The 21,366-nt window shown below is 40.9% G+C and overlaps 1 protein-coding gene across 1 annotated transcript in view; it reads right to left on the bottom strand.

The window, feature by feature from the left end:
* Nucleotides 1–1,264: 1,264 nt before the first annotated feature.
* Nucleotides 1,265–21,366, bottom strand: part of GFOD1 (Gfo/Idh/MocA-like oxidoreductase domain containing 1) — a 48,086-nt gene continuing 27,984 nt past the window's right edge. The window contains exon 2 of the mRNA XM_070942496.1: nucleotides 1,265–2,332. Coding sequence (XP_070798597.1) covers nucleotides 1,413–2,332 — 920 coding nt within the window. The 3' untranslated portion in view covers nucleotides 1,265–1,412. The remainder of the gene's footprint in view (nucleotides 2,333–21,366) is intronic.

Raw genomic sequence — 21,366 nt, 5'->3', positions numbered from 1 at the left:
AGTTTTCATAATGAAGATCCCAGAGAATGATCTGTTTGGAGCAACAGGACAAAAGGCTCTCCTGTTGTCATTATGATACTGATTAGATACTCAAACAATATTGCAATAAAACTGCCAGGCACACCAATTATGATCACAGATATGCTTCCACAACAAGAACAAACTGTCCAACTCAAACATACAAAAATGATCAGTCACCATATCTCACCTCACCTTTAGTTAAATTATTTTTTCTCTAAGCTGGGGTTTTCCTAACTGGGGAGGCATCATTTCGCTTTGTGTAGGTTTTGCCTAAAACACATGAGATTTGGCTCAAAGCTATGTTTTGCTGATTATCTCCCTCTGTTCCCCTGATTTGAGATTTAAATATATAATCCAAGATTAGGAACTAGTAACCTTGTAATTGCTTGAGAACTAACATATTACAGTATATCATTTTGCAACTAAATCCACTTTGTCAGACAGACTACTTCATGCCTCTAACAAAAAAAAAAAGGCCCAGTCCATGAAAATTTGTGCTAAAGTAAACATTTTAAGGTATCATAGGAGTTATGCATGGTTTTGCTCTGAAACAAAGCAAAAAACATCACCCTGGAATTTACCAGGAATCAAAGCTCATCAAACGTTATGTAGCTATCCTAAAACTAATTTTTGCTCAATCCTATTTTTATATATTTTTGTGCTTTGAATCAAAGCTTACTGAGCCTTTGGGCCTGGAGAACTTGAAGTGGAACATACAATGAATTTGAACAATATGAATTGGGGGTGGGGGGAACCTACTTATTCAAGTTATATTCCGTTGGGAAAAAAATAATAATCCAAAAACATTATTTATGTTAGCCATGAAAACCAATCTACCAAATTCTTTTGACACCAGATAACATATTCATGCCAAATGTTCTTATGTATCATTTAACTAATGCAATGGGTTATTTAACCAACTAAGAACAGAGTAGCATGCTTTTATCGGTGGAGCTCTTAGAAGGTATGGGTAAGTTTGTGCAATCTACATAGGCTTCTGATTCAAGCATCTTTTATGGCCTGGTTTTTGTTTTGTTTTTTTCTGTAATGCCCAACTGGACCTTCCTGAACCTTTTTTTTTTTAAACAGTTAACACAATTGAGTCAGCCGTACGCCAACAGATTGCAAACTGATTATATTTTACCTTCCTATTATTTGGTAAAAAGCTAACACACATTTTTCCTTCATAAGGATCTGCAACTATTATGTGCTATGAGGGCATTTCAAATGCATCTATTATTTCAGCACCAACTAGGCAATGTGGCTTTAGCAACAAATATTGTTTCCTTAAACTGTTTCCCTTTTCCAGGCCTGAGATGTGTAGTCATATTTCTGTCAGGGAAAAGCTGACTCGATTCACTTCCTTTTTTTCCCCAAGTCAAGACAAAAATCTAGCAGTACAGAGACATCCTGCTCCGCCTCATGGCCTCACTGATCAAGTAAGCAGGACTCAGTTCTGGTTCTTCAGTCATAATCACAATGTTCTGCCATTCACCCAGCTGATTGGATCTCTTAATGGTGTCCACCACACACAAAGCATAGAGACAATCATCAAAAGTTGCAGCCATTGTGAGTGGCCTTCCGTCCCAGGTTCGTCTGTCATCTTGATCTTCAAATGCCTCCCTGACTGCTTGTACCATCTTTATGGTGCCCCGGAGGTACGGAGATGGGATGTCACTGAAGGCCTTCTCGGGTAACAAGGCATTGCTGACTGGGGCAGAATCCTTCAAGAGGAGCTCTTTCTGTGGAGAGTTATTGCTTTGTCCGTACAAATCAGTGCCGACTGCAATTAGCCGCCCGCTTGATCCAATCACAACAATATCTTGTTTAAATTCTCCCGGCATGTTGAAATTGAGGGTAACAGTGCAGCACACCCCACCTTCTAAGACCATTTGAAATGTACAGAAGTCGTCACTCGTAATTTGCCGTATTCCTTTAATGTGGTCGGTCTGTTTCACAAAGGTCTTAAGAAGTCCATGAACTTTCACTGCTTTCTGACTGGTGAGGAAAGTCAGGAGATCAATGATGTAGGTACCAACAGAATGCAATCCTCCACCTCCCATCAGATCATCGCAGCTCCAGTTATATTTCTTCCCTAGCAGGCTCCCACTGTGAACCTGTACCTCACACACAAGCAGTTCTCCCACATAGCCCTCTTGGATCAGCTGCTTCATCTTTACAAAGGCAGGCAGGAAACGGAGAACGTTGCCCATGATGCTCATAAGCTTGGGATAATAGTGGGCAGCTGTCATCATCCGAAAGGCATCCAGCGGAGTGGCTGTTCTATCACAAATGACATTCTTCCCAATCCCTATTAGATATTAAATCAAAAAACAAAAAACAAAAAAAACAAGGTGAGTTAAGGATATGATGCGGTACAAAGTACAAGGGTAGAAATCAAGAAAAGCTACAAAGAAAAACTATTTTTAAAAACAATTTCAGGAGGGCACAACAAACTTTCTTTCCCTTTTTGCTTCACTTACAATTAACATGAATTCGAAGGATCTCAGTTGGCAAAAGCTATCAGTTCAGTCTGAAGAAGAGCAATTCTTCTGCAAACAGACATTAACCTATATTGATGCTTGCAGCTCTTCATTTTGTATTCAAATTTTCTTTAAATTTTATATTAACATATAATGTCTCATACTCAGATGCATCATTTATAAAGGAAATCTGAGCTTAACAAAATTCCTTCCATTTTCCACCTTTATGGCCTAAAATTATATCTTATATTGCATTATAACCTAAAATGACAAAACAATACTAATGAAATTTTTGAGATTGTTGCATGTTGCATCTCAAGGAATATAAGTTTTTTAAATTCTTTATTTGCCCATTATGAATTACTTATTATACAAATGGATTATTATACTTCCATGGATTTATCATTATAATAACTTGTTCCCTGGCTGTGGCTAAATTCACACATGATGCTAATGAGTCACTTGATAAATGAAGAAGAATTACAATTTGCAAGCTGTATTTATGGATTAAAGTAGAGACTTCCAACTAACTCAGGACTTTTTGGTGGCATGCTGAGGATTGTTATCCAAAAAATGAATGGGTCGGGATAAACACATTTAACTTAATTAACATTTAACTAAGATTAAGAACTGATTACTTCCCAGGTACTTAATTTTTTCATTCTATCCTTTTCAAACTTACAATTTGGTGATTGGCACATTTGGAGCAGCTTTGGGAGCAGCATCCAAAACTTTTGGCACGGCTGCACTATTTCCGATCATGTATATACTGCTGAATTACAACTCTCAACAGTCTCAATCAGTGTGGACAATAACAAAGGATGAAAGAATTGCAGTTCAGCAATATCTGAAAGGGCACATGTTATGCACCCATGTTAGCCTTTAAGCCTCAGTTTATGCATCCCTAGCCTAATAAGTTGATTTCATTGTCTGATAACTACCTAGTGGAATTGGCAGCCACTGTAGATGGGTGAACAGGAACAGTAGAACTAGATCTAAAGTTTGTGAATAAATACAGTGTAATGTGGTTTCACAACTGTAGCTCACATGAAGTTCTAGTGCAGCCCCCTCCACCCGCAGACCTTCCAACTAGGTTGAGTTCCACCTCTCAAATTCCCTATCACCACTGAAGCTAGTCCTAAAAGTTGCTGTGGGGCTGCTGCCAGCCCCTGCTACTAGGTTTCTGTCATGGAATTGCGCAGCAGTAGCAGCCTTTGTCATCATCCAGAAAAGGAAGAACATAAGATAGTCAGGAACACAGGAATATCATGAGGTGAATTAAACAGTATACAGAACACACAGGAAAAAAAAAGGAGGGGAAAAAAGGGAAACTCCCCCTTTATACTTACCACAGCCAATCATAGCATAGATTGCCTCAAATCAACTACAACTGTGTTTTCTACTATTTCAACTACAACTGTGTTCTGGCCTATTGGGCACTTTACTATTCCAGCTACTAAATTCAATATCCTAACAGTTTGTAAAAGAGAACTTGCAGAAATTCAGCTGGATCTCATCCATTTTTCTTAAAAGCTACTGATTCCCCAAATTTAAGGAAGATACATTTGGCATCATAGGAAAAACGCAATGCCGCAACTGTCACTTTAAAGTGACAGAGTTGTGGGGAGAGAGAGAGTAACAACTGAAAGAGCCTAGAATAAAAAGCAAAAACCACATGCCACTAGAGCCTCAATTTGCAAGCATAGAATGTTGCTCTCCAGCCTCTTGGCTTTGTGAGAAGCATTTTTCAGCATTTCAAGGGGGTTGAACTGTCACCACCCATTCGATTAACAAATAACTACTCAAGCTGAGTCACAGCAGATGCTCAGCTCATGCTTTGTTGCACTGTGTAATCATGCATATATTTGGGAAGCTTAGCTATCACTCTTAAAGTAGTTGCATGGGCAGTCTGTGGATCTCAGAGGAAGGGACTCAGCAGAATTGTGATTTTTGTATTCTCCCATTTTTAATGGGGAGAATGCTGTTGCTTATGTAGCAAAAATGGTACGGTCTATGTCCAAGAGAGAATAGCTGAAACACCAAATAGAGGCACTTTCTACTGCAACATTTGGTTACTAGTATGAATAGAAGCTTCATACTAAGGATGGCATTTCTTAAAAATGTGCCTTTGCATCTGAACACACAAAGGTTTAAAAACACAAACAGGATCAACTTGAATTACTGGGAAAAGCACAAGTGTAGAAAGTGAATTTGTGTTTTTCTTCCCCAGCTGAAGTTCAGGAAAAAAAAATCTCACCTCTGAAGCTGATATTTATTTGTATGGGAAGAAAATTCTCCATTTATGGTTGATTTCTACCACAATAGATGGGATGATGATACAGACAATTCACAGAAATATAGAGTAAGCAAGACTGTTTTTTTTAGAGAAAAATATTATTTAGTCAGAAGTAATGTAATTTCTTCAAGCTTTGTATGGGAGAGACTAAAATACACCTTAACATTCCTCTGCTATCACCATAGAATAAAGTTAGAGTTTTATATTAATGGTGTCTTCTTTCATATCAGTTCCTTTTCCTGTGGTATATTACCTCAAGTGGTTGTCCCAAAGATGCTTTTTCAAAAGTCAACTGGACTTTGTTTTTCCTTGAAGACATTTTGCTTCTCATCCAAGAAGTTTCTGAAGAGCCCAATAAGAGCAGAGCATGAAGAAGCTTCTTGGATGAGAAGTGGAAGGTCTTCAAGGAAAAACAAAGTCCAGTTGCCTTTTGAAAAAGCACCTTTGGGACAACCATGACCTGGATGACTGAGAATCTCCATAGACATTTACCCCAAGTGGTGGTTATTCTACAGCAGAAGACATATTGCCATCTAGTGGTTTCCCAGTTTTTTTGAAGCCCAATCCTGGTACAGTAATACAGTACAGTACAGTCCTACTTATAAGGCAGTATGCAGTTAACCTTTTAATTGAATTAGTAGAATGTAAGTGATAAAATATTTTATCACAAACATATATTTGATTATTTAGCTACTGTTGGAGAATATTTTGAGGCCACAATAAACAGAGCTTTGGAAATGCTTCAGCCTCCTTTCACTCAATCTCCCTTGGAAGTGGGTGAGTCACTGGTATCTCTGAGTGAAACCTTTTTACAACTGCTAAATAAATTTTGCTAAATAAATAACAAATAATACAATATTGTATTGTACCCTTCTGTACATTAGACATCTGCATGTGGTATTAGCATTTCAATTGGAATAAAAATTAAAAGTGAATCTGAATCCTTTTTAAGAGATTGCAAATGATAGGAAATGTCCAGCAAAAATCTCCTGGATTTTCAAGGAATACCTCCCTGATATTTTAGTTTTTCTGAACTACTGGAAAATCAGCATCGGCTTTGCTATGATCTCTCCATGTCTTGTGGCTGTCAGCTGATTCCTGAATCAAAGTGGCTGACATAAGACAAATGCTATCTAGAAAGCAGTCTATGTAATTTACTGCCTCACGTGAATCTTTTCAGCCTTGTTGTATCTACAAGACCATCAGACTGTAATCTAGTGATAGATAACAATCAATATCCTTATAGCAAATGAAAATATGTTGCAATGAACATGTTTGGCCCATACATCTAAAAAACATTTAGCGATGTTTGGGGAAACATCAGGCAATTAGATCTTGATTTAAAAACAATAGCAAAATATGTCTTGATCATTAGTGATATTATGTGCTAATGAAGGCAATAGACCCATGATGGTGAACCTATGGCATATCAGTGGGCATGCCAGCTCAGCTCTGGCGTGCATGCGTGCGCTGGCCAGCTGATTTTCAGGCCTTCTGGGCCCACCAGAAGTAGGGAAACAGGCTGTTTCCTGCCTCCGGAGGGCCGAGGGGAGTGGGGAAGGCCCATTTTTCTTTCTTACCTGGCTCCAGATCCTCTCTGTGTATCTGTGGAGGGCGAAAACAGACTTTCCCACTCCGGAGGCCTGAAAGGGCCCATTTCCCAACTTCCGGTGGAACAGGAAGTGACATTTTTTGCTGTCCCCAGCCTCCAGAGACTCCTAGAGAGGCTCTGAGGCTGGGGATAGCAAAAAATGTCACTTCCTATCCCATCGGGAGTTGGGAAATGGGCTGTTTCAGGCCTCCGGAAGGCCTCCGAGGGAGTGGAAAAGGCTGTTTTCGCCCTTCCCAGATACACAGAGAGGATCTGGAGCCAGGTAAGAAAGAAAAATGGGCCTACCGGGCCATCACATGGCAGAAGCGGAGGGGGGGGGTTGCACACGCATGCGCAGGGCAGGGCGCATAGAATTATGGGTAGGGGCACGCGTACGTGCAAACCTCCCAGGCTACTTGTTGGAACCTGAAGACTTTATTTAATTTGAACATTGCTACCAGCTGGCCTCACCCAATTCTGACAAAAGCCAGATTTACATCTGCTCTATTTATTTATTTTTCTTGAAAATTGTACTTAAGACGCATACTTTTATAATAATTTTCCTAGGTTCATGCCACATTGAGCTAAAAAAATAAGACCTAGACACATCCATCATTAGAGACAGTCTTCTTAAGACACTTTTACATTGGATAGGGAAATTCAGCATGTCATATTTACCCAGAGCGTTCTCTCTGTCTGTCCTCTATTAACCTACTGGGTGTATGCACACGATGCAATGTTCTATATTGTTCTATCTATCAGTTATCTCCATGACAGCGGCAGTGTTGCAGATAATCAGCACCATGGAATGTCAGAATACCAGACTTTGCTTTACATCCCTCTGATGTTTGCATGACAATTGTTAATCTATGTATACTGTCAGGTTCAGCATAAGAGGAACAATAAACACCAATGCACTGTTTGTACTTTGGAGAAAAAGAATGAAAGCCAGATGCAAATGTCTTACCAAACAGAAACAAACAACTAGAGCTACACCAGAGGAAGTATGCATGAAAGTGATGTAAACAAATTTAAACAATTAAACTTTAAACAGTCTCATAGACTTTGTTTATTAAAGTCCTTTCCAACTGGCCGTGACTCTCTACAGCCTTAAGCAAATGCCATTTTCAACTCTACAACATCCTTTTATCTGTGGAGTTGCAAGAGTCTCATTCAGAGATGTTCTCCATGCTAAATGTGAAAGTCCCCAGTGAAAGCTCAGTATAATAAAGATTAGAAATCACCAAGGTAAAACAGATAATTTGAAAGCATGTATGCATTATATTAATTTTAGGACATTACAGTGTATGTGTGTGAAATCCTTCAGTTATTCCTTAGAGAATTCTACAGACATATAACTATGATAAAGCTTGAAGATTATATCACACAGGTATAATCTGCATGAAAAAGATTTGCAGCAGCCATGCCAAACAGCAGAACTATCCTATTAATCCCACATTGAATCAACTGAATATTTATTCCCAACCTAAATACTACTTCACCCTTTTGATTCTGGTTGTCTTTAAAGGCTGTTGTTGTTCTTTCTACAATGTCCAAAAATACTCTTGGAGCAAGAACCAGCAATGTAGAGACATCTGGTCATGATATTCAGCTGACTCTGACAACATCAACTTCAGCTAATTGCTTTCTCTTCTGTCTCCATCTCAGAAAGCACATGAAATGCCTCCCTCTACTAATGCAAAGCAAACAATCATTCTCTCTGTATGCGCATTACCTTATTAAAAAATACTGCTTACTATGCAAATAATTATTCAAAGCACAGCAAGTATTAAATGTACAGTAGTAAATTACTGCTGAGAAGCAAATACTTTGCTTTTGGAAACTCAAGACTCATGCCGGTAATTTACAGATGGTCATCAACATGATTTTGGATATCTACATCCTAGGAGAAGCAAGGAACACATCAGCAAGAAATTATGCCTTCAACAAATTCATTTCACTTTCTTTGTGCCCCATTCATGTTCAATATGAAATATAATTAACATCAAATTTTAAAAAATGGGCAAAAATTTGGTGGTCTGATACTTCAACTGGAAATATTTCAACAGAAGGAAAACTAAGCCCATGAAGGGATCAAAATGATACTTTTTTGAATTTAAGCATTTTAATCCCAATCCCACAGCATGTTGTCGAAAGGCATTTTTGAATGTATGGCTTTATGAAACACAACTTTTGAAGTCCAAATACCAACCGTGTTAATGGCACTCAAGACCAGTTCAATTCAGGTCATTATACTTAGGATAATTGTCTAAGCCTCCACATTCTGCACTATGTTATAAAAAGGTCACCTATACCACTTATTTATATAAACTATTATACTTTTCATTCAACATAACATCTGCTATCACATACAAACACAACTAAATCTGGTTTGACATTTAGGACTTGAATGTGATTTCCATTGTAAAGAATGCAAACTGTGGAAAATATTTTTAGCTAAATATTGCATTTTGATTAATATGAATGCACAGATATAAAAAAGCCCCCCAAAATACAAAGAACAGAGCAGTAGAGAGCATCCTACGGATAATCCTCACTTAACTACCATTCGTTCAGTGACCATTTGAAGTTATGGCAGTGCTGAATGAATGATACAAGTATATGGTCTTCAAAGTTACCACCATTGCAGGGCCCCTGCAGTCACTTGATCAAAATTCAAGTGCTTGGCAACTTCTCATAGTTATGACGGCAGAAGCACTTCAGTTCCACCCATCCACCAATCTCCCTCATCTCTGCTATTTTGGCTACCTGCATAGCAGCATTCCTTGGCAGTGGTGGCACAAGCAGTGGTGGGGATGAAATAGAGGCCTGAGGCCTTCAGTTGGCTGCCACTGCTCCTGGGCCTCTACTTCAGCCTCAGCATCGCTGATGGCGCCACTGCTGCCAGCCAACCACACCAGGGCCACAGCACAAAGTCCCAATGGCCCTGCACCACAGGTGGGATTCCCTTCCCTTCCCTACCGGTTTGCAAATGTGAGCGCGCCTCACCTCTGTGCATGCACACAGCCTTCCGCGCATGCACAGTACTTGCACATTATGTCAGGGCAGGTGGGCGGAGCCTCCCGCAGTCGCCATTACTGGTTCGCCCGATCCGGACAGAACTGGCGGAATCCCACCATTACCCTGCACATCACATGCCCTGTTGGCCCCAGCTGACTTTCACTGTCTTTGTTGCTGACAAGGTGCACCCATCCTGGCCCTATATGAAGCAGCTGCTAGCCACACCAGGTCTTCTTTTCAAAGCTGCACATGCCCCTCTCCAAACTGTGTGTGTGCTTCTCCAAACTGCATGCTTCCTTCTCATGCTGCTTCTGAAGCCTCCCAAAAGCTGCGCCCAACCCTCTCCAAATTGCACATTGGTGGGATTGTCTGTTGCTAATCAATGGGTTAAAAATGGCATTTTACAAATGCCATCACTTAGCAATGGAAATTCCAGCCCCAATTACTGTTGTAACCCGAGGACTACCTGAATATAAGATATCTTTAGACTGGAAACCAATCCAAAGGATATAGGTTAAGCCAGGTATACACTTCCAAGTTAATATTGAGAATGGTAATTAAGATAATAGCACTGTTTCCTTGGGTCTATTTCATTAGCTGCAAACATCTTGAAAAAAGAGTACATAAGGAATTGTATATACTCTGCACTAGAAGCACCACATATTATTTTCAAAAAGGAGTAATTTTATGTCTGGATAACATAGGCATATCTGCATATTTATATGATTGCTCTTTGCAAATTAATGTGAACAGAAAGAAAGAGACCTGCATCTCTTCTTTTCTCTTTCTCTTAAACGTTCAAGACAATGTTTTTATTTGAAGGAGGACTACGTATGCTATTGAAAATTCTATTCTTGAAGAATTTTAAACAAAAACAATGACAATGACAATTACTTTAAAAATATTTTCAGGTTTCTTTAATTACTCTCTAAATACTTGATTTTGCTGCAAATTAACTAGGCGACTTAAACAAAGCAGCTCTGAAAAATAGCAGAACCCAGGCTGTTTCTCTTCTTTGACTGAACAGTTGGACAAAAACTTTTCCAGGATATAATTTTGTTGTAATGTAACTTATAAATTATAAACAACTACAGTAATAAACAGGAAAGGATAAAAGAGGCATTTATTCCAAGTGCTATGACAATGCTATCATTGGGACACCATTATATAGTATAGCCTTTATTGCCATTGTACATCATATATACAACGATGTAAATATGTTCAGATAGCAGCCTGGACAAAAATTCAAAAGTGAATGATTCTTTAAAACTATTATGACCAGAATAGAACAGAACAGAACAGAACAGAACAGAACAGAACAGAACAGAAAATCAACTTTAAAAGCTGACTTCAAAGTGGAAACATTTAAATCGTACTCCTTATATCACATTCAGGACAAAAAAAATTCAAGTATGTGCTGACTTTCTTTGAACTCTCTGCAAAGTTCAGTGGTATATGTTCACCGGTAGAGACATTCGACTTCATAGCATCAGTCCATGTACTATTATCCTTCATGGATTGTGCTTTTGTGATACATTACATTAAAATGCCCAGAAGCCAAATTTGTCTTTCACTACACATGCCAGCATCCAGAGGCAGTCATGCTGAAAAGATCAGCATCGGGGGTGGGGGGGCATGGGGAGGAAATGGAAAATAATTTCCTTTGTTCTTCCATATAAAGAATTGTCTAATTGAACAGATCGATGTACAGTACATTAGAAGTACTATATAGCTGTGAGTTACATCCCAAATCGATAAAGGTATAGAACTGCAAGATATGCAGTGGACAAGTTTTGAACCAAGTCATACAAATCTCACACAAATTTAGCCATCCAATACATCCTTTTCATTAATGACAGATTCTTATTTAAGAAATCTTTAGCAATGGCTTCTATGTAACAGAAATATAGAGCCAAAATAATTATAATTATTAAGACACCGAAATAATTATAATTGGTATCATACAGTTTAGTCACATATTCCTGAAAAGAGTTAAGATATGCTCCTAGAATTATAACTATCACTTTACCATATATGCCTGTGATGGCGAACCTATGGCATGCAGAGCTGGAAGTGGCATACAGAGCCATCTCTCCAGGCACGTGAGCTGTCGCCTGTTGCTCATCCGGGTTCCAGCACACCGGCCAGCTGATCTTCATGCACACAGTAGCGCCAGAAACTGGAAGAGCAGCTGCCCGGTGCACATGCACGTGGCAAGGAGATGATTTTCTGGTTTCCGGTGTGCGCATGCATGCATGCCCGCCGGTCACTTGGTTTTCCGGTTTCTGGCAGGCATGCGGCACACATTAAGACAGTTGGCCAGTGTGCATGCACATGCCAGAAACTGGAAGATCAATTCTAGGAGCATTTCAGCGCTCCCATGCACATGAAGATCAGCTGCCTGGCGTGCCGGAAGGTCAAGGGAGCAGAGCTGCCAGCCAGGTCGGGCGGACTGGAGCTTCCCTTCCTCCCTGCCCGAGTGGGCTTCTTGCAGAGCCCAGCCCTCCAGCCCACGGGACTGACAGAGCAGCGGGGGAGTGTTTGCTGGCGGGGTGGGTGGCCACCCCCCCACTGCTCCTGCCGCTGCTGCAACTGCTGGGGGAGAGGGGGTGGTGACAGTTCTCGAGCTGCCGCTTCCAGCCGGGATGCTGAAGCAGCCAGGAGGAGGAGGAGCCACTGTCGGGGCAGCTAGCTGCCCCAGGAGGGCCAGAGGAGTGTGCAGCTCCTCATGCATGGAGATGCCGCTGAGGGTCTGGCTCGCTGGTGGGGGAGCGGCCACAGGGACTGGCCAGTCATTCCTGCCCCTCGCCTGCAGCTGCCGCTTCTGTTCTTCTGTGGCGGCAGGGCTGCGCAGGAGCTGTGTCCGTGCGGGAGGAATGTCTGTCCAGTGCTGGATGAAGAGGCGCATCGGCCAGGCAGCGGTCACGCTCCCTTTGCGAAATGGCAGGGGGCTGCGCCGGCTTGTTCTCGGTGGCAGGCTGGGGTGGGCGCTTCATCCCGGCCAGAGTTGGGGCGAAGCTCTCCCGCCTGCTGGCCCCCCCAACCCAATCCCCGGGAACACAGACACCCCTTCCCTCCTAGGCCTGGAAGGAGCTCCGGCGTTCCAGAGAAGGGAGGCAGCATTCCCCGCCCAACTTTTTCTCCCTGCCTGGGGCTGAGGAACTTGGTTGTTGATGGGGATGTCCCACCACCCCAACGGGAGGCACAAGGACCCCCGGAAGGCCAGGCGGAGCCCGCAGACAGACGGGGCTCATCCCACCCCCACCACTGACAGCTCTGGTGCCCCCTGCCACCCCTTTCCCCCTGTGGCCCGAGAGAATTTTAACATTTGAATTTTGACACTCTTCCGGTTTTCGAGGTGTGCATGCATACTGGCCAGCTGGTCTTCAGGCAGGCATGCATGCCAGAAACCGGAAGACCAGGTGGCTGGCGCACATGTGCATGCCGGAAACTGGAAGATCGCATGGGGCGGCTGCTCTTCCAGTTTCTGGCACACAGTGCCAAAAAGGTTTGCCAACACTGATATATGCCATGTTCAGATAGCAACCTGAACAAAAATTCAAAAGTGAATGATTTTTTTAAACTAATATGACCTGAATCGTCAACTTTAAAAGCTGTCTTCAAAGTGGAAACATTTATTTACTACAACACAAAAAATAGGATCCCATTCCTCCATAAACAATATTTTTTTTTATAACACGGAAACCTGACAACTTCTGGCGGAGCCCCAAACCATTGTGGAATGGCAGTTTTACACCTAAATCTGCTGCTCTGCTTTGCAAATTGTTAACTTCTCTTTTTTTCTTTTTTCTTTTGCAAAATCAGGGGTGTCAAACTCAAGGCCTGCTGGCCACATTCTGCCCACAGGATGCCTAGATCTGGCCCGCAGTACCACCCTGGAAACAGCAGGGAGCCTGTTTTCCCTCTGCCAGCGAAAACAGGCTCCTAATCTCCGTTTTCAGCTGGGACAACCTCCTGAAACCCTCTGCCAGTGAAAACGGAGCTCAGAAGGGCTGCACACGAACAGAAAACAGAGATTGGGGACCCATTTTCACTGGCAGAGCACTCGGACCACCACAGGCGCCCCTGACACGAGTGATGTCAAGCTGACCATTCCCCCCAAACCGCCCCCCCGAGATCAAACACAACCCCGATGCGGCCCTCAATAAAATTGAGTTTGACACCCCTGTGCTAAAAGAACCTGACAGATGACAAGGAATGTGTCAAGAGATATACAGTCACCTTGGGCCTCGCTTTGAAAACTAAAGATTATAATCAAGATTCTCTAAATCTACGCCAAATCTGGAATACAGGAATGCTGTCTAAAAGTGGCTCTGTCAATTACATTGCAACATAGAGTTTTGTTTTGTTTTTTGTAAACTTATCCATTCAAAATAGCCATTAGTTAGATGCATTATATCTGGAAAACACCCAAATCACAATCATGATAAACGTAGCTGCACATTAAATTTTCAAACATCAGTTTGACTTGGTTCTATCTTCATAATTAAATAGGGACTGACAGAAAACTGAAATGGAGAAGGCAGACAGGAGTGGAAAGTGTTATCTTTTCAAAACCTTACTCCACAACTATCTATTGGAAGTTCTATATTGTATTTTATATTCTCTGTATTGACAAAATGCCACATAAAGATCTCACATTACTTGGATGTAACATTTGAAACTAAAGCTAATTATTGATTAACCACAGCTGTTTTGCCTTGCATAAAACATCTGATACAAAGAGTCAGAATATATTTTATTCCCATATATAGTTTATTTCAATCCAGTTGCTTTGAAAGAGTTTTAAGCAGCCTATTCAAGTGCCATTTTCAACCTTACCCCTATTGACCAAGAGCTGAAGTTACATATTTAAACTAAATTACATTTAAAACAAGACCTCAGGTCATACTGGCCAGTGATATTTTGTAAAAAATGTTCACATAATCCAGAAACTAATACTTTACTCTTCATTAAAAAGCTATGGCAGCATCAATATTGATTTATTTATACATTGACTGAGTGCAATACTGGCAATTATTCCTCTGCTTATTATTAGAGCTAAGTTAAATTCTTAAGATTCTCTAGGTGTGTAAGCTGCAAGGCATTAAATACAACATTTACTAGTAACAACAGTTACCAATTAGTCTCACATAATGACAAAGGCGTTGTAAACTAGTTTCTGTTGATCAAAAGTTTGGATAGTTATTTTTAACGACAGAATTAATTCTCTATTACTGACAAAACCAAACCAAAATGTTACTACTTTAAGATAATCAGAGGTTCATTTCTGCAATCAAAAATATTAGAGGTTGTGTCTGAATCACTATTCAATTATCCCTTTTAGGAACAGTTTGAAATTCTAGTGTTGTTACCCATGTTATATTACGTTACTTGTAGCATACTCCTGCATCACTATTTTCTAAAACATAGCAATTACTATTGCAATTACTACTGCAAATATAATATTTTTTTTTAACATGTGAACCATATAAACTACCCAAATCAATGGGTTCTTCTAACCTTTACATCAAATGATTTATTTAGTATTTTTCAAGAGCTACTGTACTAAATTGCAGAAATAACATGAACTGTTCCAAATGAGTAACCGTGTACTCATTTTATTATTATTTAACTTAAAACAAGTCAAACAAGAACATCAAGTTAATTAGGGGGTTGTTTTACTTGCTCTCATCAACAAAGAAAGGACAGCAATAACAAGTTTAAATCAACCATAAATAATAAAACTTAAAATATTAAATAGCTTTAAAATGTAAAAGAAACACATCTGCTTGAAAAGTGCATGAAAACTAAACTTAAAATGAAATGTTACCAAATTCATGAGATGTTATACAATCATCAGTCTTACAAGACCTGATGTTATCATAAGTTTGTAGATTTTACTGTAGAACCTAGTTCATTTTCCATTTTAAAACTATATTTTCCTTTTTATATATTCCAGAACCAAATACATTTCTTCTTTGTTATCAATTCAGCATTAGTTTTTAACAAAGCCATATAGATCAAAATTTCCCATAGATGATTTTCTGTCAACACAGAGAGAAATTCTAAATGGGGTCCTCCGGGCTCCATTCGTATCTGGATAAGAAAAAATCAAATAAACCAGTAATGATTGGCAAAGCCAATTTCCAATTCTATGTGTGAGAGGGATTTATAATACTGAACTATCAGGTGAACAGCAAATGGTATGAAGGAATAGCTACGAAGGACAAGGCAGCCTGATCTGCGTGCAAATATATTTCGTTCAGATCACAGAAGGTAATACTACTTTTGTGCTTTGTGCTATTTAGACCACAGCATATGTACTATGTCTGGTCTTTTAAAATTGATGTAAAGAGGCTGGAGAAACTTCTGAGGAGAACTGCGATACCAATTCTTGAAAATAAGCTGTCTAAGGAACAGTTAAGGGAGATGGATAAAAAAGAAGACTGAAGGAAGATGCAACAATCTGCAAATACCGGTATATAAAAAGTTGCCCTTTACAAGAAGACAGATCTGCTGAAATTGAGCAGACGACAAGGACCAATATACCCTGTTTCCCCCAAAAGAAGACATCCCCGATAATAAGCCCAATTGGGCTTTTGAGCGCATGGCAATAAGGCCAAGCACTTATTTCAGGGTTCAAAAAAATATAAGACAGGGGAAACAGGGTAGTAGTTGAAATTATATAAAAAAAAACATGATTCAGGATAATTATCAAGAGGAATGCTTTATGAATGTTCATTTCAGAATAAATAGATGTTTACTTTAGATCGGGGTCGCCAACCCCCAGGCCACGGACCAGTACCGGACCATGGCCTGTTAGGAACCAGGCTGTGCAAGTGAGCAAAAATTCATCTGTGCATGCACAGGATATAGGTAGCGTACAAAACTATCTTCCCCATCCCCACCCCGATGGTCCGTGGAAAAATTGTTTTCCCACGTTGTGGTACCAAAAAGATTGGGGACCGCTGGTCTAGATGAACCACGCAATCCATTCCAACTCATATACTCTATGACAGTGATGGCTAACCTTTTTGCCGTCACGTGCCAAAAGAGGGGGGAATGCAGAGCGGTCGTACGTGTGTGTGCCCACACCCATAATTCATTGCACCCCGCACCCCGCGCATGTGTGCACGACCCCATCTGCGCACCCCCTTTTGGCACACGATGGCATGGTAGGCCTGTTTTTCACCCTCCCCAGGCGCCAGAGGCTTTCTTGGAACCTGGGGAGGGTGAAAACAGCCTTGTCTTGTATGTTTTGTTTGTTATTTATATAATGTGTCGTTCTTCTTTTGTTTTTAATGGAAAATGTAAATAAAGATTATTTTAATAAAATTAAAAAAAAAAAGAGTGAAGAGAGAGTTAGCCAAAGATATCTGGAGGATTCTAAGTTGGCAATGAACAATTTCCTGTCCTTAGGATTGATAAAAATGAGAACATTCTTATTGCTCTAAATTTATCAGTCCTAAGAACAAGAATCCATCCTGCACAAATCAAATCAGAATTATTTCCCCAGTAAATTCCCAACTTACATCTCTGCTACTGATGAGTCCCCAACCTCAGAAATGTTGCTTTCGCAGAAGAATCACAAGAAATGGAGTGTAGTAATTTACATACCAACAGGAAGCATTAGATCTTTGTAAGATAGAAATGATTAGACTTCTTTGTTTATAAAGGAAGGTTCTCCTTGGAAAAAGGAAAAGACTCTGCTTTATTTCTCTTTTATCAAATCCTTGGCTGCTTGAATAGTGCGGTGTTTTGTGCTTCCGGCAGCTGTTATTCGGCTGCTTGCCTATTAACCTTAGCAAATATTGCTTAAGTTGGAATGCCTAACGACAGATCACTTTGCAAACTTTATTTTATAGAATGCTTCTAAAATATAGTGGTTGTAGACAGGCTGTTTCCTCTATGCCCCATTCACAGAACTGAACAGGGGTTCCAGATGCTGGGATCCTCCAACTGGAACCTTCCCTCTCTCCCTTCCACATTTCAGTTCTTTTTTAAAAAACCACAGAAAAATCAGTTAATCAGCAAAAGATAGAAAGGTTGTGCCGTGTGGCTTTTGACCAGCGGTGGGTTTCACATTATGTTACTACCAGTTTGTTCCACACGCACATGCTCGTTGCGTGCGCGACTGCCTTCCACACATGCACCCGGCCTTCCGTGCATGAGCTCTGCTCACACGCGTGCCTTCCGTGCATGCGCCTGGTCTCAAAACGTACCTAAATAGGATGGCATAGAGCTGGGGCGGGTGGGGGCGGGGACCCACCCATGATTTCCGCTACCAAACTGGCTGAATACCACCTCTGCTTTTGACTGATAATTGTTCAAACTATGTGAATCCTTCAGAGAGATGTTTCATGTTCTCTCCAACACTCAGCGTGGTCACTTCAAGAGCCTTACCTCTGATCGTCTAAACATACTGTACATCTCTACACAAAGAAGATACTTCCACTGTGATTATCCCTGAATGGCTTCTTCCCACAGCATTCAGAGCCTTCCACCCAAAAGCAAAGACCCAGTGAGTGATATAATTCATTCTAATGATCCAACAATTATTATGGAGTTTTTCTCTTAAGGAAATTACACCTGCTTTAGTGTTAACATGATCATTCAAAAGTGCAGACTCTTGTGGCATCTTAAGAACATTTTATTCCAACTTCTCTAAAATTATATCCCACTTGATCAGATTTTTAAATATACAGGTCATTCTGAATTTAATAGCTATTATTATTGCAATTGGTATTTGAGGAAGTACTATGCTTTATACAGATGTAATAAACAGAGGCAGAATATAGGGACCTCTATCAAGTGACTAGGGAAGCTAAATCTGTAAAATGCCCACGATTGTGTCAGCAGGGGGTTGGACTAGATGACCTCCAAGGTCCCTTCCAACTCTGTTACTGTTAGTGTTACTGATTAATCATTCCCCAGTCTAATATTGAACATAAGATCAAAGCAAATAATGCTTTGCACTGATCCAAATTTCGGTGTTATATTTATTTATAAAATTTATTGGCCGCCCATCTTACCATAGGGCAGGGGTGTCAAACCGCCCTGTAAATAGCGAAGGACTGGCCCACTGTGCCTCTGCCGGTGAAAATGGAGCTTGGGAGTGCCTCCCATGGCCCTCCCGAGCTCCATTTTTGCTGGCAGAAGGTTGCAGGAGGCCGTCACAGCCAAAAATGGAGCTCACGAGGGCCATGGGAGGCACTCCCAAGCTCCATTTTCACTGGCAGAGGATTGCAGGAGGCCATCACAGCCAAAAATGGAGCTCGCGAGCCCGTTTTCACTGGCAGAGGGCTCGGGCCACCACGGGCGCCCCCGACATGAGTGACATCGAGCTGGCCATGCCCACCTTGGCCCCCAAGGTCAAACACAACCCTGATACAACCCTCATTGAAATCGAGTTTGACACCGTTGCCATAAGTTAACTCTGAGTGGCTTACAATCATACATATTCATTAAAATATACATAAATTAAAACCAAACACTAAAATCGTATGCCTGCTAACCTGACAGTCACAGAGAAGGAAGGGAAGTTCCCCCCATCAACCTTGCCAATCCTCTTTGTCACTTGCACTATTTCTGAGCACATGAATGCTAAAATTATACTCAAAAATAACCAAATTGAGGCATAGGTGAAGTGGAGGGAATGACCTTGATGTGCCAGGATAGTTGCCTCCCACTTGCAACCTGTCAGTCACACTATTCTTGGACATTCTCTTATGCTCTTCCATAAGAGCACTAGATTTATGTTTAAAAATAGCCCAATTAATATGTCACACATACAAAACACATCTGTGTCCTGGCATTTATAGAATTTGAAAGGTGGCTAAATCCGTGCATTACAAACCCACCTCTCCCAATTCTGCCCCATCATATATAAAGGAAAGGAAAGTAGAAGTTGTTCTTCCCAACTAGAGAAAGCAAGTTAGAGAAATCCAGCGATCATTTCCCTTAACTTGCCTCATTTGTAAGGGCAGTACCAAACAACAGCCTTACTCCTGAAGCACAACAGATTTCAGCATTTCAGGCAGCACGTAACTTGGCCAGCAAATTTATCTGCTTATTCAAGAACAGGAAGATGCAGTTATGAACAAAAGCCCAAAGAGGGTTATTTCTTCTTTGGAAGGTCCTTGTAGCATTTTGCAGATGGAAGAATAATTCATTTTACCTTTAGACTAACTAATGCTATAGCAAACTGAAGGGAAAGAAATGTGACAAGAAATGGCAGGAAAACAGTCTTCTCCTCTGTTCCCTAAATTCTATAACAAGTGTTGAAGTAAGATTCAACCATTTTCTGTATGATCAATTTCTCTATTTGGAAATAAGTGATGAGAGGAGACCTTCAACAGTGAAATATCCTGGATCATCCCTGTGGTTCAGCTGCAGCATCTGAGAAGCAGATAAATACGGTTCCACTAATGAAGAGAATTCATCTCAAGGATGTTACTGTTTTCAGCTAAAACAGGGGTCCCCAATGCCCAGTCTGTGGAATGGCACTGGTCCACAGCATGCCAGAAACCAGGCCGAGCAAACAAGCGAAACTCCATCTGCAGGATGCAGGCAGCACATTAAACCACACCCCCTCTGGTCTACGGAAAAACCTCTCTCCACAGAACCAGTCCCTGGTGCCCAAAAGGTGCGGGTCGCTGAGCTAAAACCACTTATGAACCAAGTACAGAAAGAGTTATATTGGCAAGCGTGATTAGCCACGGTGGCTAGAGTGCAGATGGTTAGAGTGCAGTACTGCAGGCTATTTCTGCTGATCACCGGCTGCCAGCACTTTGGCAGATCGAATCTCACCAAGCTCAAGGTTGACTCAGCCTTCCATCCTTCCGAGGTCGATAAAATGAGGACCCAGGTTGTTTGGGGCAACATGCTGACTCTGAAAACCACTTAGAAAGGGCTGTAAAGCACTATGAAGCAGACTATAAGTCTAAGTGCTATTGCTATTGCTATTGCTATTGCTATTGCTATTGCTATTGCTATTAACTTTTATACTCCATGTGGAAAAAGGCAAGAAAGAGACCGCATCAAGAATTCCCTTTATTGGATAGCTGTTGAGTTTCACAACCTTATAGAAGGCCCATTGCTAATCCATAGGTAACATTCCTTCCTGGCATTGTGCTACACAGAAAAAGAAGGAAAGTAAGAGGACAGCCATGGTGGTGATAAGGAATCTACTCAGAATAGCAAAGGAGCCACTGAGACTTACTATTTTTACATTTAAAAATCATGTACTGTCTCAGACTGATCATGATTGAGAGGTGTGTGTTCTAAAATCAAGAAACCAATATTTTTCAGTTGATTACAGGCAGGAATGAAACTCAAATACTTTGGTCACCTAATGAGAAGGAAGGACTCACTGGAGAAGTGCCTGGGAAAGATTGAGGGCAAAAGAAGAATGGGACGACAGAGAATGAGGTGGCTGGATGGAGTCACTGAAGCAGTAGGCGTGAGCTTAAATGGACTCCAGAGGATGGTAGAGGACAGGAAAGCCTGGAGGAACATTGTCCATGGGGTCGCGATGGGTCGGACACGACTTCGCAACTAACAACAACAACAGGCAGGAATTTTAATTTTATATGGTAAGGAAGAAGAAGACGTTCTGTAGCCTACAAAATCAATAATCACGTATTACTGCTGGCTGATAAAGTTGGAAGGAAAGAGAATAAAGGCCCAGTCCTGTCTGGGAGCAGGTCCCACTGAACTACATTCTTGCACTTCTGGCCTTTTCTATCTCTATCTTGATGCCTTAGAAACTGGCATAAAAAAATCATTATTCACTGAATAAATCACAGTTGGCTAGGTTTGCACATATGCTAAATAAACAGATCACAGACTATGTAATGACTTTTCCCCAGATGTGACCTAACCAAGAGAAGCTATTCAGCAAAGGTAAACATTTTGCTTTCCCTGGCATGAAAAGTCTTAATAAGAGAGAA

The sequence above is a fragment of the Pituophis catenifer genome, unplaced genomic scaffold (genome assembly GCF_029215685.1).
Source record: "Pituophis catenifer annectens isolate HBS135680 unplaced genomic scaffold, rPitCat1.0.hap2 SCAF_3, whole genome shotgun sequence".
In the NCBI taxonomy this organism is placed as follows: Eukaryota; Metazoa; Chordata; class Lepidosauria; order Squamata; family Colubridae; genus Pituophis; species Pituophis catenifer.
The sequence above is the reverse complement of the archived record's forward strand: the minus strand, read 5'-3'. Positions and strand labels throughout refer to the sequence as shown.